Source organism: Danio aesculapii, chromosome 23 (assembly GCF_903798145.1).
Source record: "Danio aesculapii chromosome 23, fDanAes4.1, whole genome shotgun sequence".
NCBI lineage: Eukaryota > Metazoa > Chordata > Actinopteri > Cypriniformes > Danionidae > Danio > Danio aesculapii.
The window spans coordinates 9,823,499-9,841,505 of NC_079457.1; the positions used below are offsets into that span (position 1 = coordinate 9,823,499).

Sequence of the window (18,007 nt, forward strand, 5' to 3'; positions counted from 1 at the left end):
AATTATAAAGATTTTGGACTAAGAAACAGACATTTACTGAATTTCTTGTGTAAAGAACCATTTTGCATAAAGTATATTAAGTGTAATGTAAAAGTTTAATTGATTTTAAAGGTTTTTTATGGACCATAAATGGCAATAAAGAACCTTTATTTTTATATTTACCTTTATTTATTTGTAGTATTTTCTAAAGAACCTATTATCCACTATAAAGAATCTGTTGATGAAGAGAAAGGTCCTATGGATGTTAAAAGTTTATGGATCCATCATTGGAAATTAAGAGCCTTTATCTTAGGGTTTTTAAATGAATCTTTTTTATAACAGATCTGATGATCAATGGAAATGTTCCACTGAGGTTAAAGGTTCTTCAATAGTATATTGAATCTTTATTTTCAAAAGTGTATTGTTTATTTTTGATGTGTGTTAAGTAATGTTAAGACTTCACTGATGCCCCGTTTACACTAATACATTTTAGTTTTAAAACGCACAAGTTTTGCTGCGGTTACGCCATCCGTCCACACTATGCCGTAGTATTCAAGCCCTGAAAACGAAGCATTTTGGAAATGCTGAAGATGTCGTTTTCATTCTAAAACGCTGCTGCTCCGTGTCAGTTTGGATGGGGAAAAACGAAGACATCTGAAAACGAAAGCGCGGCTGCAGACATTCTGATTTGGACTTTTCCCTCAATATTAAGTAGTCTACACACAGTTCAGTCTTGCATCCTCTCCTTGTAAGTTCAGAATTCGCAAGTTTGATATGGAAAACAAGCTCCTGAGGACACGTCAGGTAAATCTTCAAAGGGAAACGTGTACTTTATAACCTCATTCACATCACCCAGGCTATGCTGTTTTACTATCTTAACAATAAAATGAAAATATGATGTGAGGAACTGCCTATTTTAATTTTGATATTAGCACCTTAACAGACACCAGAAATGTTGAGGCGTCGTGTAGCTGCATAATATGACCGTCATCTTCATGCATATTTTTAAAAAAACGGAGCCTATAACATTACTGCCTCCTTTCATTTACATTGAAAATACAAAACATACCCTCTCTCTCATTGAATATCAGTTTTAATAATCAATAATGGCCATTATAAAAGAATAAAGTACAATAAGTTCTCTCATATGGGTATGTGCTTAAAGCACGCTGCAGTGCATGCTAGAGTGTGTGTATGGTCACGTGATGTGCGTTTTCACCGTATTAATGTGGACGCAGAGTTGTTCAGAAACGCTGGGTGAAACGCTAGTGTGTCCCTCCCCTTAGCAGGGCAAGAGGGCAGTTTGAGCTCAGGTAGATCTCGAGAACTCCCCTGCGGTTTGAAGCTAGTGAGCAATTAGGGATTGATATGAAGATAAAACTACTAACTAGGAGCACGTCTATAGAGGCGGTTTGGATTAGTCAATTAACTTAAGTTGTATGTTTTTGGATGGTGGGAGGAAACCGGGGGAAACCCACGCGAGCACAGGGAGAGCATGTAAACTCCGCAGAGAAAAGTTGACTGGCTTGGTAAAGACTAGAACCAGTACCGTTCTTGCTGTGGGGCAAGAATGCTAATCACTGGGCTACTGTGCCGCCCATCTTAGAAAGGAGGAGGAGAAGGGGAGGAAGGGGGGATTCTTCAAAACAAAGATGACTATGGTATGGAACTTAGGTTGTTTATGGAGACTTAGGAATCGTCTGATTGGTGAATCATAAATTGAATAATGTGGGACCGGCCGCAAGTAAATTAGTTTACAAATAAACTTCAATTATTTTAGTGATTAGTAGTATTTTAATTAACCATTTTCCAATCTAAACAATCTGTTAATCAATGGAAAGGTTCAACTGATGTTAAAGGCTCTTCACAAAAACAATGTTGGCAATTAAGAACTTTTATCTTAGTGTTCAGTAATGCTCTAAAGAACATTTTTACCACTATAAAGGATCTGATGATCAATGAAAATGTTCCACTATTGTTAAATGTTCTTCAAGGGCAATAAAGAACCATTCTTTTCAAAAGTGTAGCGCTTACATTGTCCTAAATAATCTTTTTCCACTGATAAATATCTTCATGTTTAGACTCCACCGATGTTAATGTTCTTTACGGAATCATCAATGTCAGTAAAGAAAGTTTATTTTTAAATAACCTGTTTTCCAATATAATGAATATACTGATAAATAAAACAGTTCTACTGATGTTAAAGGCTTTTCACAGAACCATCATTGGAAACTATAAGAACCTTTATCTTAGTGTCTATTAATGTTCTAAATAATTTTTGATCTGAAGATCAACAGAAATGTTCCACTATTGTTAAATGTTCTTTAATGCCTATAAAGAACATATTTTTTCAAAAGTGTAATGTTTACCATTGGTCTAAATAATCTTTTTCCACCAATAAGTATCTTCTAACCAATGTTTAGACTCCACTGATGTTCATGTTCTTCATGGAATCATCGATTCAATTCAATTCAATTCAATTCAATTCATCTTTATTTGTAGAGCGCTTTTACAAAGCAGCTTCACATAGAAGATTATAGTTAATTGAAACAGTGACAGTTCAGTTTTCAGAGTTTAAGTTCAGTTCAGTGTGTTTTAATATTTACTGCTGAGAGTCCAAACACTGAAGTGTAATCCATCGATGTGCAGCTCTACAAGTCCCAAACTATGCAAGCCAGTGGCGATAGCGGCGAGGAAAAAACTTCACCAATTGACGAAAGTGAAGGAAAAAAAAACCTCGAGAGAAACCAGGCTCAGTTGGGCACGACCATTTCTCATATGGCCAAACGTCGATGCCAAAAACAAACCTGTATTTCAGCGTTTATCATTGTTCTAAAGAACCTTTTTTCCCCAAAATCCTATGAGTGGAATGTTCCACTGACATTAAACATTCTTCAATGCCAATAAACACCTTTTATATTTAGTGTTTATTGGTGTTCTAAAAAACCATTTTACCAATTTAAAGAATCTGTTGATCAATGGAAAGTTAAAGGCACTTCACAGAACCATCAATGGAAATTAAGGACCCTTATCTTAGTGTTTATTACTGTTCTAAAGTATCGACCCCTGATAAATAAGGGAATAAGCCGAAGGAAAATTAATGTTGATCAATGGAAAAGTTAAAGGCATCTCATGAAACCATCAATTGAAAATTAAGAACTTTAATCTTAGTGTTATTAGTGTTCTAAGGGATCTTATGATCAATGGAAAGGTTCCACTGATCCTAAACACTCTTTAATGCCAAAAGAACTATTATATTAAGTGTTTTTTAACATGCCGATTTTCCACTTTCTGTTGGTCAATGGAAAGGTTCTATTGAAGTAAAGCCTCTTCATGGAACCATCTATGCAAATTAAAAACATTCATAAAATCTAAGACAAAGGTTCTAATGGATCTTATAATCAATGGAAAAGTTCCACTAATGCCAAACGTTCTTCAATGCCAATAAAGAACCTTTATATTAAGGAGTTCAACATAAAGCTGACTGTTCTCCTGCATGAAACCCAATGTAATCACAGCATCTATGATGGTAAATGCGTGTCATTGTGATTCCCTACTTAAATTCTCACCACATGTCATGATTTATCATAAATTACCAGTCAACTTGGCCTTTAAGACCATTTCTTGAACATAATATAATCCTTCACATTGCTCAAGCCATCACGCATGCAGATTGTCTCCCACAGGCCCTGTTTTAATCATTCTCCATTCCTCAGACCATACTCACTGCATGTATTTGATTCACATGTTTGTTTGAGCTGAGGAATCCTCTCTCTTTGCCAAAGTGTAAAATAAACTCTGTAATATCTCATAAAATAATGTCAAACAGTGCTCTCTAATATGTACAGTGCTCTGCGTTTTCCTACTCAACAGAAAGCATGACAACGAACAAAGAAGCAGATCAGCAGAGGGTGAGATTTTGTCATGTAAGCGTCGTTCGTGGACACAGAGTCACATTGTAAATGTATACACTGGGGGCGAAAAGCAAATTCCTCTGTGGTCACGGTGAACTTGATCTGCCACCATGAAAGGAATTCTTGCAACATGCTTACAGTGAAAAAAAAACTTTAAATAGTTCATAAAAAAACAACATGCATGGAATTATCCAAATGCAAAATCGGTTTGAAACGACACACATTATGACAAAAAAAGCAATAAATTTGTAATATTTTCGAAGCTTTGGAGTTGTCGATTTGCAATTGTTTTTTAATTGTTTTTTTTTTTTTAAAGATTGCTTGTGTGTTCACATTTCATGAAACTTACCAAATAAACCAAAATGTTGCATTTTTTTTTTATTGAAGAGGACCTATTATGCCCCTTTTTTACATGATATAAAATTAGTCTCTGATGTCGCTAAAGTTTCATCTAAAAAAAAAAAAACCACACACACACAAATATTATTTATAACTCTTTGAAACTGCTCCTTTTAGGCTTTGATTCAAATTGTGCCGTTTTGGTGACTGTAGCTTTAAATTCAAATGAAATTGTGCTCTTTTCAATAGAGGGTGGAGCTACTCCAATGTTTCAGCATAGCAGCAGATTCAAAACTATAATGGCAGACGGCTGCTTCTCACTCAGGGCTGTTTATGCTAATGAAGGAGAGATTGTCACAAGTGGGCAGGGCTTTCCCCCTCTGACAGCACGCCTTTCAGATGAGATGTTAATCCGAGGTACTGACTCTCTGTGGTCATTAAAAATCCCATGGCACTTCTTATAAAGAGTAGGGTGTAACCCTGGTGTTCTGGCCAAATTCCCTCCATTGGCCCTTACCCATCATGGTCTCCCAATCATCCCCATCCACCGAATTGGCTCTATCACCGTCTCTCCACTCATCTATAGCTAGTGTGTGGTGAGCCAGCACTGGTGGTGGTGTGGAGAGACCCCCCATCATCATTGTGAAGTGTTTTGGGTGTATGCCTATGCACATTAAATGTGCTATATAAATACACATTACATTACATTTTGTACAAAGGGTGAATGTCGATCAAAGAATTTCTGCAGATCGTTTTTATGTAGTGTGATTATAATAAATAGAATTAATTAATATTTACCATTAGACGCTGGCCATTTTCAGACACTCTTACCACCCAACTGTGTTTAAACTTCTTATAAAAGTGATTTTTGCATAATAGTTCCCCTTTAAGCTAAAAGTTCAGTGGAGCTATTCTATTTCTTTTCACTTTTATAGAACTATATAATTTCATTCCATCTCTATTCAAAATTAAAACGTTAAACTAATGACAGTTATTTTTAAAATGCTCATAAATGATTAATAATATAACAATCATTATGTTGGGAAAAGGGGACAATTGCATATATTATTTCAATATTTGTCTTTGGGCGTAACGGTGTTTACTAAGAGGTTGTTTAAGAAACTTCAATAGCAACCACAGTGAGTTTGTTCAGTCAGGTTGTGTCCACTGTCATTATGTTATCTAAATATTCAACAGCTTGCATCCTCTGGTTTGACTGTTTTACTTACCAGAAGAACTTTGGACAGCTGGTCACATGCCTGTTGTGGAGATGAAAGCGATACTTCACCTGGAAAATTAAAAGAAATTCTGTTATGGTTTTTCGGTCATGCATTTTGTTGTGAATTTGAAGAGGAGACAAAACCAGGAGGATTTTCATGTATCTTCAAAGTGGAATCCTTTAATAAGAACTCATCGTCACTGTGGCGTTCATTGAAAAATCTCTCAAATATTGCAGCTGACACGCAGTTAAATACACAATTTAGTAGGCAGTGCTAATTAGTAGAAACAGAAACTGCCATTACAGGTGTAGTGAAGAAATCCTGTTTTCAGGGCCTTGCCTGAAAGTATCCCCCAGCTATTTGTTAGACAAAAGACACAGCCGTGCCTGGAACTGACAATATGCATTACTTTGGATAAACAATACTCAGAATGCATCTTACAATGTAAAAAACTTATGAAGAGTTTAGATGCAAAAACCTCTAAAAGCCATTTATTTTCTTCTAAAATTTTTATTTTTGTCCAACTCTTGTGTGTTGGCTCAGTAATTTTACATCTATAGTGACGGATAAGTTCTTTTCATTGCCTTTCAAGTGAAATAACTGAACATAATCATAGGAGGTTGAAAAAAAGGCGATTGTTCTACCCACTGCGCCACCGTGATGCTGCCTCTGTAAATGTACAGAATGTAAACAAGAAGACCTGCTGTAATGTTAATAAATAAAGTTTACAGGAGCAAACTATTTTTTTGGAAGGGTTGAAAATAACGGGAGACAAATATATCACAATAAATATGTAATTATATATCAAATATTCTTTAATAGGTTATCAAACTTTTTGATTTATTTAAATAAATAGATTTTTTATTTATTCTTAGGCATGGCCTAAGATTGAGATAAAGTTAGTTTTATATTCACACATTCGGACGTTCTCCTTAATATTATAATTTCAGAAAAGTTTTTTTTGCAAATGGAGTATATGCACACGGACTTCTGATTTCAGTCACCCAGCCCCAGGGCTTTCAGTTAATTGTGATCCCATGTTTAAGATCTGATATCTTAAAAAAACAGCAATCTTCACTGCCTGTGGGTGGGTATCAGACCAAACAAGAAGCACTGCATTAAATTATATTTTTCCACACCATGTCTTTAAAATATGGAAATTCATTTTACCCCAGTATTTTCAATGGAATTTCTGTGCTCGCCTGCTACTAATGACTGCGCCTGCGTTTAAATGGTCTTTTGTCTCTTTTTATGTTTTAACAACCAAATGGATGCTTAAGTCGATTTAACTGATTATATTTGAATTACAATACAACATCAAACCTTATGAAATTGAAAATAGTCACATAAAGCTTTCACCGGAAGTTCATCATTGGCTGAAAAACACTAGCTGGGCATATACAGAAACTAATAAAAACTACACTAAAACTAAGCAATTTCAAAATATAAAAACTAATAAAAACTAGCAAATTTACCTCTATAAACTAATCAAAACTAAATTAATTTGAAAACAAAAAGTCAAAATGAAATAAAAACTAAAACAAATGACAAAAATAAAACTTTTATAAGCTTGGCGACATCACATTAACAGCCAATGACTATTACAGTACAACAATGTTCACAGTCAAATAAATAGTGCTGAAGTTGTTTTCACGTCATACTTATATGTTTCCATACTTCCAGACCGAATATTAAAAGTACCATGGTAAACAATATAGAGAGCATGTAATGTCACTAAATGAATGTGCAACTATAAAACCAACTTTACCTCAATTGGCTACAGGTATAAAAGTGGGACACAAATCCTCTAGAAATAGACTATTGAATCCACATAAATTCAATTAGATAGTTTATTATTAGGTTGGCTTATGAATACTGTATCAAACTTTAAGCTTAAAAATAACCTATAAAATCATAATAGTTTAAATGGAAAAGAAGACAATGGTTTACTTTTTATAGGCTACTATAAAATGTTTTTGTTGTTTGCTTTTAAGTAAAAATTTACTTAATTTAGATCTAGTTTAGATTTAGTTTTTCAACATTTTTTTTGGTCGTTTTGCATCTCAAGTAAACAGATAGGCTTGTTAACTTTACAGTTTTTCTCAGTGGCTTTGGTGCATTTCTCACAACACTATTTACATTTGCACAACAGTTAATGCATTTCTCAAAACAATTAGTCATTTGTGCACATCATAGTAGCAGTTTTTCACTCCTTCCAACACATTGCAAATGATTTTGGACATGCATCAATTGCTTTCATACAGCTCTCTGCTGTTTATAACATTATCATCTGCTTATGTCAGGTCAGTCAAAATGAACTAAACTTGTGAATGCTGAATAGTCATTCCATATAAAACTAATAGTCCTCATTTCATTACTTGAGTCATTACATACAAAAATGTTAAACTAGTTGTTAAAATCTGTCAAGCAAATTTTATTAGAAATATTAAATCTTTTTTCCTGAAAAAGTCTTCTAAATTGAACAATTTGATGAATGATTTACAGACCTGTGCATGTTGTAAGTTCAGTTCCAATATGTACTGCAATATTGTTTACAGTTGTGCACAGCTCTACACAAAGAGAGTTTATGTTTGTTGTAAATAAAGGTGTATTTATTCTTTTGCACAATGCTGTGAATAAATTAGAATTGCAAAGAGCATATGCATTAAAAAGTGAAACATACATATTCAGTGTCTTGTACTCAGATACCTCATTAAATGCAGTGATGTCTAACTTTACTGTGGTTTAGTATATAGCAAATAGTATATAGTGCCATCTTGAGCATTTTCAGAAAGTGGCACCAAAATCTTTTTTTTTGCATTGAAAAAAAATGTACAGAGTAAACCGTCCTAAAGAAAACAGGACAAAGCCATTTGACTATCTTGTTCATAAACAATGGTGACAGGACTTTTCAACTTGATGACACTGACACTTTCATTGACATCAATACTTGCTTTTGAGGAATGAGCTATCCATTTTGAGCAAGTGACAAGCTTTTGCAGGTCATCAACTAGGTTTGTACAGTTTGTACTAATTGTTTTGAGAAATGCATTAACTGTTGTGCAAATGTAAATAGTGTGAGAAATGCACCGAAGCGACTGAGGAAAAACTGTAATATAAATATTATATATTTTCAAAATAATAAGGAAACCCCATTTTGTATTTCCATTTCGACGTAAACATCCATTTAAATGATACAACATGTGCATTAACTTGAATTTGAACAATAAACTTGTCAAAAAAAAAGACTGAGTGGAAGTAAATCTACTGTTGTCCAGAAGATGTCAGTAAGTGTGGCTAACTAAAATCTTAGCCACAAAAAACAACCACAACGGATAATTTGAAGAAAACCGATTTCAAAACTCATGTAGTCAAGTGAGTTATTAGGTTTAAACATAATATTTCACAATTTCTTTGACAAACGTACCATATTTTCGAAGCAGCAACAGAAACACGCAACAAACGCTCAAACACCCACGTGCTCCACTCAGACGCTGTTCACGCGCGTGCACGCAGCTCGCTTCCCGTTCAAGATGGCAGCCACCATGAAGAAAGGAGTGGTATGTGTTCAAATTATCGGCTTTCTGTCTACATTCACGTTGTTTTGTTGCTCGTCCCCGAGAAACGCGTTAGTGATGCTGAAATATCTAAAACAATAAACGAAAGAGACAGCTGAGGGTAACTGGAGACGGTTTATTGTTGATTTTTTACCGGCTAGATGGCTAACGTCATATTATTCAAGCCTGTCTGGTACTGAGTTTTGTTGTTATTATTTACGTTTACGTTCATCGTTCTGCTGCATTGAATCTATCTATCTATCTATCTATCTATCTATCTATCTATCTATCTATCTATCTATCTATCTATCTATCTATCTATCTATCTATCTATCTATCTATCTATCTATCTATCTATCTATCTATCTATCTATCTATCTATCTATCTATCTATCTATATTAAAATTTAGGTTTTTAAATCACACAATTGTATTGTAATTCATTAATATTTATAATACATTGACCAGATTAACAACTTGTATATTGTGTTGTTAATTGAGTTATTTTATATAGTCTTAAGTTTACATAAAAATGCTTATTTAAAATGTATAAAAGGCTAAGCAAACTTATATTTGTGTTAAATCACATTTGCAATTGAGTCTGAACCACAAAGAGTCATGTCAAGATTCAAATCAAAGATTCATGATTTGCTTAGCATTCATATTGTAATTTTTTTTAAAGAAAATCTAAAGATACAAAGATATGTATATTATATGCACATATAGCAATGTATACTTTTTGACAGAGCTTACCGAACATCCAAAACAATGCTGAGTGTTTTTTTGTGTGTGTGTGTACATGTGATGGTAACTTCATAATTTGAGACCATGTAAAAAGCTAATAAACATGTGTAAAGGAGTCAAAACAATGACAGGGATTCCTATTTTTAAATGAACATTTCTGATACCTGTATTGGTTAACATTGCAACTACATTTTTACAACGCACTTTTGAGCATTCTATCCTTTTTATTGTCGCATCTTTATAAAACACATTTAAAAATAACAAAGGTGGAGATCATAAGATCTCAATAATCGAGAGGTGGTATATGGACAGAGCAAGTCTGTAAGGTACTGAGAAACAAATAATAAAATTTTAAATGAATGATTAAATGCATGAGCTTTTAAATGGTGAGTTAAAAGCAGGTTTTTACGACAGTACTAATCTATTTGTCAAATTTTAAGTTTTTATCAAACATAACACCGAGATTTCTTGCACACTAGGTACTATGTAGGGCCAAAGATTGACATTTAACAGATTTTACTACATCATCATGCAATAACACCAGAATTTGGTTTCAATTAATTCAAACCATAATAAATAATGCACAATGTTTAATCAAAACTACTGCTTGAATCATAACTTAAATAATTTACCTTTATTTTTATAATATATTTATTATCTGTTTTTTGTCCTGTCTCTATAATTCTGTTGCACTTTAGAAGCTCTGCCATGAACACATTCCTCGCATGTATGAACATTCTTGGCAATAAAGCTCTTTCTGATTCTGATTCTGAACAGGCAGCAGAGGATGTCAATGTAACATTTGAGGACCAGCAAAAGATAAACAAGTTTGCCAGGAACACAAATCGGATGTCAGAACTGAAAGATGAAATTGAGGCCAAAAAGGTAATATTGGGATGCTTTTGATTTATACCAGTTATAGACTGCATTTTACTGACACGTAATCTTTATTGTGCGTAGAAATCTTTACAGAATCTAGAGGATGCCAGTGATGACCTCATGATGTGCGAGGATGATGCTATGCTGATCCCGTATCAGATTGGAGACGTGTTTATCAGTCACTCGCAAGAAGAGACGCAGGAGATGCTGGAGGCAGCGAAGGTGACTTTATTTACACACTTTATAGGGCACTCAGTGAAATACACACTGGAAAAACTGTGTGGAATGTCATTGTGGGCTATTACAAAGCTTTAAAACAATTCTGACTTGCAAATCACAGGGTTCCCACACTTCTTAAAAAGTACTTGAATTTCAGACATATGGATTCAATGCCTGGAAAGTGCTTAATAACAAACATAGGTGCTTGAAATAAATTTGAAATGAAATTTGTTTATGGTGGTATTTCAACAATTGTACCCTGCTGCTGTCAAAACAGAACAAAAAAGAGAGAAATACTCAATTTAAATCTTGTACAAGAACTATGAGAAAAATAATGCACATTTTAGCAATATTTCAGAAATCATGTTTGAATATTTCCTGTATTATTAATTATTATTAAAGATAACAATTAGTATTATTATTATTATTATTTTTATTAAAGTTCTTTGAAGTTCTTTTAAAGCAGTCTAAATTTCTTGATATTGTAATGTCAATATTAAGTGTAAGTGAAATGTTAAGTACAGTAAGGACTTTCATGGCGCTACATATGCTGTGGGTATAAATTACAAATGTGCTTCATTTAAAATTAATGATGCTTTAAAAAGTCCTTGAATCTGCTGTGTATGAAAGTGTGGGAACCCTGAAATCAAGGTCAATGAAGTTACCGAATATTGTTCTTTGCCTGATAAAGGGTTAAACCCAGGGGCTTTGTTTTGTTCACATCTGTTAAAATGTGTTGATCTGATTATAAGTGGATGATGGTAAATACAGGTGTAAACAGAGTCTGAAACATTTTGAGCACCTCCAGAGCTAGTGGACATTTACATTAGATTGGATTACTTTCATATGCTAAACACTTGTGTGGTTAAATGCAGTCAAACCACCAGGGGTCTTATTTTTAAACATGGCGTATGCACTAAATGGTGGCGGAAATATGCACTTTCCACTTCCCACGCAAAAGTTGTGATCTATAAAAAAAACTAACTTGATGAGAGAATGTGCGCTGCTGGAAGTAAACACTGAGGGCAACATATTTAACAAATGTTGACTTAATTCAACTACTTTATATCATCATATGAGCCATAATCATTAATACATAAATTAAATTATTCTGGTGTATGTTCACATTTAGGAAGGGTTTTACTGCTCTCACTACTAAGCTACCTTTTAAATAGTGTGCTATCCAGACACTTTTGGCCATCTGAAACATCATAATGTGTCTTCAAAATATCAAACTAGTAAATTTGATTTATTTCTTTGTAGAAAATGGTGGTTCATTCCGCTGTGGTGACCCCTGATAATTCAGAGACTAAGCTGAAGGAAAATGAATAAATGAATGGCAATAGATCAATATAAAATACTCAATTTTTTAAGACCTTATATATATACGTAAAATATAAATTAAATGTGTAAAATATACATATTTTTCGCAATATTTAAAGTGAAAACTTGGAATAATTTACGTTGAATTATCATAAATACATTAACAAAATGACCAATCTCACTGGTTGACTAGTTTTTAGCATGGCGTGACAAACCAAAAAATAAATGCCTGAGGTGTAAAATTGACTCGGATTAGCACTCACATTAACGCACTTTGTTTAGTCATGTGGCATTAAACGTCAACAACGTCATGTATCGCAATAAATAATGTGATAATTGTCCCAGTGTGCATGAGTCCTATGGGTCATTCACATTAGACCTGCCTTACATGAGTAAACCGCAATTTCACTTGCTTCATTCGCAAGTTAATTCACGTGAATATGCTTCAGTTTCATAGCAAAAGGGCTGATATGGATTTTGTTGAGAGGGGTAGCTGTGATTTATGTGATATGGAAGGCAGGAAAATGGCATGGTCTCATTCGGCACCATGTCTGGGTCTCTCAAATCCTTTAGAAGCGCACATGGCTTTGTGAGTTTTTACCAACTCCTCCAGGATCTGCGTCTGGATGAAGAACACTACTAGAGCAAGCTCCTGATTTGTTAACGCTAGGACTGCACAATATATCGTTTCAGCATTGATATCGCAATGTGTGCATCCGCAATAGTCAAATCGCAAAGATATGTGTAGGAATGGGTTTTAAACCACAGCGGTTCGAACTGTAGTTCTGCCGAATGACTAAAGTTATCAGTATTGATGGTAAAAAAACTGTACATTCTAGTCAAACCATTCTTCTGCAATCTTATACCAAAAACAGACATAAGGGCAGTATTAATAGCTATAAATGTGGGAGAGCGTTGATATTATGTGATTGTATTGTTTTGCAATATGGAACGATTAAATGTTGATGTTAAATCAAAAGTAATTCACAAATACTTGATAATGAAATGATTTAATGACAATAATTCTTTATGGTTACAACTGAATTAGTTACAAAATAATTGTATAAAATAATAAAATATCTTAAATGTAAAATTAAAGTTACCAGAGATAGAAGGAGAGACACAGGGGGAGGGAGAGAGAGACAAAGAGAGCAGGCCCAGAAGTTAGCCTGGTTGCAGTAGAGTCAGAGAAGATAGACCCCAGAGGAGGAGAGGAGCAGAGCAGGAAAGCAGACCAGGAAAAGACAGGGCAGGAAAAGAAAAGAGCCAGAGCAGCGTTTTACCACCTATTTTGTATCTTTCTTGACCATGTGACTAAAGCCCAAATGCTGAGACAAAATGCAAACTGACCAATCAACATGTGACCACATCATAAAACCCCCAAAGTCCACATACCAGGCCCTGATCTTATTAGTATCTGCCTTTGGAGTCAGTATGGACCTTCTTGAGTCAAAAAGACATATTTTGCCATATAAACAAAAGCATATGATAATTTAGCCTCTTACATATGGAATGTCGAGTCTGAATTATAGTTGACCAGGAGCTACAGAATTGTATTTAATCACTATATGATTTAATCACACTCATTATATGGATTTTATATGATTTATTAAAAAAAACATTTCTTACTTATTGTTTTTGCTTTGAAATGTAGATATTTGGACTAGAAACAAGACAAAAATTCTATTATTTCACATACCCCACAGGCAGATAATTTCCTTAAAACAAGCAAAAAAAACCTCTTAATTTTCTCTTATTTCTTCTGATGGTTAAAACTAAACAATATTTTAATAAGTAATAAAATAATTTTTAATACGTTTTTTTTCACATTTGGACTAAAACCAAGACAAAAGTAAGAAAAGCATATTTTTTGCATTGTGATTATTCAATTTCGGTACCTGAATACTGTTAGACTCCCCAGAAAACCGTCAAATAGTGCTTTTAATGTTAGCAATATTTATCGCTGAAAAATAAAATATCGCAATATCAGATTTTTCCAATATCATGCAGCCCTAGTTAACGCAGTGTGAATTTTCGCCAAAATTCAGATTTTTTTTTTTGTTTTATTTATTTATTTATTTATTTTTTAACTTGAGCAATTCGCGCAAAATGCACCACAGGATGTCTATCATAGACTTAACATGCAAATCACTCATGCTTAACGATATATCCACATCTGACGTGAAAGCACCATTAAAGCTGTTGGTAAAAAACAAAATTTTTTTAAGAGTAAAATTTTTTGTTTTGTTATTTAACATATTGGACATTTGTATCACATTTTCTGCAATCAATAAAGAGTTCACACAAAAAAACAGTTCGGTCACCATATTCTTCAACATATTTATGTTAAATAAAAAAAGGAGGAGGAAAATCTTAAAGGCAAGTGCTTGATCAAGCCAAAGGGGATATAAAAAGTAAAAAAAAATTGTCTTTAGATAAAAAAAAGAAGCTAATTTAATAATTAACATTCATTCATTAATTTTCCATCAGCTTAGTCCCTTATATATCAGGGGTTGCCTCAGCGGAATGAACCTCCAACTATTCCAGCATATGTTTTACGCAGCGGATGCCCTTCCAGCCGCAACCCAGTACTGAGAAACACCCATACACTCTTGCATTTACACACGCACTCATACACTACCGCCAATTTAGTTCATCCAATTCACCTGTAGCGCATGTCTTTGGACTGTGGGGGAACATGCAAACTTCACACAGAAGTGCCAACTGACCCAGCCGGGACTCGAACCAGCGACCTTCTTGTTGTGAGGTGACAGTGCTAACCACTGAGCCACCATAATATTAAGTTGCAGTGTGCCAATTTTCTAGACTCTTCCTATTGAACAAAAGAAAGCAGCTCATATGACATATTGGTTTGAAAGAAATTAATTAGCAGCAAATAATGGCAGAACTTTCCATTTCAGGTGAATTTCTGAAACTCTTAAAAACAAAAATAATAAATAAGTTACCAGACAAATGGCCTCTACATGTCTTTGCTTTGCAGAACCAATTCTTTTTTCCATTTATTGCTATCTGAGTGTCTGTTTTGAACCCTGTTTGCTGATCTCCTGTTGTCCACAGGAAGCTCTGCAGGAAGAGATCAAGGCTCTGGAGGGTCGTGTCTCATCCATACAGGGGGTCCTAGGAGATTTAAAGGTTCAATTATACGCCAAGTTTGGAAACAACATCAATCTAGAGGCGGACGAGAGCTGAAACCTCCAGCAGGTGGACTTGACCTCATAGACTGTCCATCTCTAACAGGACAGGACATTTCTACAAATCTTGTCCGGTTTTCTCCAGTGATGTCTGTTCAATTTCACATCTTGTTATGTTTAATCAAGTTCTTGAGGTGTTGCATTCAGGTGGTTTGGGGGCCGAATGAAGCGTCCAGCATGAGAGAATGAGAGGCACTGATGTCAAAATAAAAAAGAAGCAACATTTTTTTTTTAATGGTTTCCTTCAATTTGAGTTCAGTATTGAAGCGAATGTTTCTTGTTGGCACAGTTATAGAGTTTTGAGCAAATAACAAAAAGGTTGCAGGCAGTGCTTAATTTGTAAATGAACAATTTCTGGAGCAAAGCCAGGGGTCTGTTCTTCGTAGGTGGATTACTCAGTTAGCTGGATTTGGATGTTGATGATTTGACATGATCCAGGATCGTTTCGTTCTTCAAAACTCATCTAAGATTTTGTTGTCATAGCAACAGTTTTGCTAGCTCAAACCTGGTCGGGAGCAGGCTCATTCATATAAACAGGATTAGATCGGGTCATTTCAAGCAAAGATAATACTGAAAGTATGTACCAAATGCTGATATTTTCCTACAGTAGTTATATACACTTGGGAAAATAGTAAATATAATTTTTTTAACTATATATATATATATATATATATATATATATATATATATATATATATATATATATATAAATAAAACGTATGCAATCTGCACTCCGAAATAAAGTACAAATACTGCCACCTGGTGGTTCAAAGAGAAAATTTATTGATGTGAACTTTTTAGATACAAATGCGTATGCACAATATTTAACAATTTTATTTTTAAAAGGATAATAATTTATGCAGTCATGCACGTGTTTTGACCGCTAATATGCCTGTAATTTGATGCTTAGCAAAAGTTGCAGACATCTTTACCGATATAAAATGCTTTTTTGATGAAAATTTTTTTATATTATATTTATATTAATATATTCCTTACGTCGATTAAAAAAACTTGAGTAGGCCTAGGCTATTATAATAAAGAAAATCTTCTCTAAATGTAGAACTAAATGCATTAATATGCACTGAAATACATGATGAATACTCTTGACACATGAAAGTGTAAAGCCTGCAGCTCACAACAAATGTGGAAAGTTATTGCGTGTCATATTTAACAAACGTTTATCGTAGAATCCAAAAAGAGCCACATATTGATACATAATGTTATGATAACTGTTTTAACATGAAGTTATGATTGAATTGCCTCTTCTTACAGTGAAATGAAATAGTTTGACAACAAGCAGGAAATGTTCATAGGCCAATTACATGACCACATTAAAATGGTCTATTCAGCAAGGATAAACTAAAGGGATAGTTCACATCAAAAAAATAAAATTACATTATCAATTACTCTCCTTTTACCTGATCAAAACTTGTTTGAGTTTTTTTGAATGCTGATAGCTGGCGCACATTGACTTCCATTGAAGGAAAACAAATTATTATGGAAGTCAGTGGGTGCCAGCTATCAGCATTCTTCAAATTGCCTTCTTTAGTGTTCAACAGAAGAAAGTCAAACATGTTTCAAACAACTGAAGGTTGAGTAAATGATGGCAGAATTAAAAATTGTAGGTGAACTGTCTCTTTAAGTTGACTGAAAGGCATAAAAAAATGATTGCAAATCTTTTTAACACACTTTTCTTTGTTATCAGAATATTGCTGCGATGTGGAAGACTGGAGGAATGATGTAAAAAAATTCAAGCTTTGCATTACTAAATAAATTACATGTAAAAATATATTAAAATTTTATTTTAGGTAGAAATATTTAACATTTCTATCTTTTTGGGCAAATAAATACAGCCTTAGTAAGCAACAGTGATTTTAAAATGCTGATGTTAAATGGTAGTGCTTTAGAAATAGTTTTGTATCCAAAATATTTTGATACATTATACTTTTTTATTTATGTGTAATATTATACATTTATTAATTCATTTAGCATATATTGAGATATGGAGCACTGATTTGTTTGCAAATTTTATTTTATTTTTTTCAACTAAATGATTGCAATCACCCACAGGCCCCAGCGAGGATCGAACTCGCGACCCCTGGTTTACAAGACCAGTGCTCTAACCACTGAGCTATGGAGCCAGCTGACATCCATTAGCTCTTAGCTGCAGTTTTGGATGACAAAGCTTCTTCAACCCCTCACAGGTAGTCACATCACCAATTTACAAGATGCTTTTAACACTTAGAAACAAAAGATCTATTACAAAACATACTTCTCTCAAAAGTGAAAACTTATTGTTCATTTACTCTGACCATCCAAGATGCAGGTAAGTTATTTCTTCAGTCGATTTTTTAGCTGAAACCATGTTCTTTAGGCAATCATAAAATGAATTCATAAAAAAAGTCAATGACTATCTGCACATATATATATATATATATATATATATATATATATATATATATATATATATATATATATATATATATATATTATAGGTGGGCATAGATACATTTTTTTAATCAAGATTAATTTAGATTAATCTCGAAATTAATCTAGATTAAAATGGCTCATTTGAATTTTGCCGAAGGCATTCAGAATATGCGTGCTACCCAAATAATAAAT

At 33.7% G+C, this 18,007-nt stretch overlaps 1 protein-coding gene and 1 non-coding gene across 2 annotated transcripts; one reads left to right on the plus strand and one right to left on the minus strand.

Moving 5' to 3' along the window:
* Window positions 1–8,911: 8,911 nt before the first annotated feature.
* On the plus strand, window positions 8,912–15,620 carry pfdn4 (prefoldin subunit 4). The gene is made up of 4 exons (XM_056450039.1): window positions 8,912–9,012; window positions 10,530–10,637; window positions 10,713–10,853; window positions 15,252–15,620. Exons 1-4 carry the CDS (start codon window positions 8,986–8,988, stop codon window positions 15,381–15,383), a joined length of 408 nt encoding a protein of 135 aa, XP_056306014.1. The 5' UTR covers window positions 8,912–8,985; the 3' UTR covers window positions 15,384–15,620.
* Window positions 15,621–17,453: 1,833 nt separating this feature from the next.
* Window positions 17,454–17,526, minus strand: trnat-ugu (transfer RNA threonine (anticodon UGU)). The gene has a single exon. It is a non-coding gene; the product is annotated as a tRNA-Thr (tRNA).
* Window positions 17,527–18,007: the final 481 nt, after the last annotated feature.

Bases quoted from the DNA above. Each gene is read 5' to 3' on its own strand.
- pfdn4 (XM_056450039.1), top strand. From the start codon at position 8,986: ATGGCAGCCACCATGAAGAAAGGAGTG. The intron at 9,013-10,529 runs GTATGTGTTCAA...GATTCTGAACAG, and splicing joins CCACCATGAAGAAAGGAGTG to GCAGCAGAGGATGTCAATGT. The intron at 10,638-10,712 runs GTAATATTGGGA...TATTGTGCGTAG, and splicing joins ATGAAATTGAGGCCAAAAAG to AAATCTTTACAGAATCTAGA.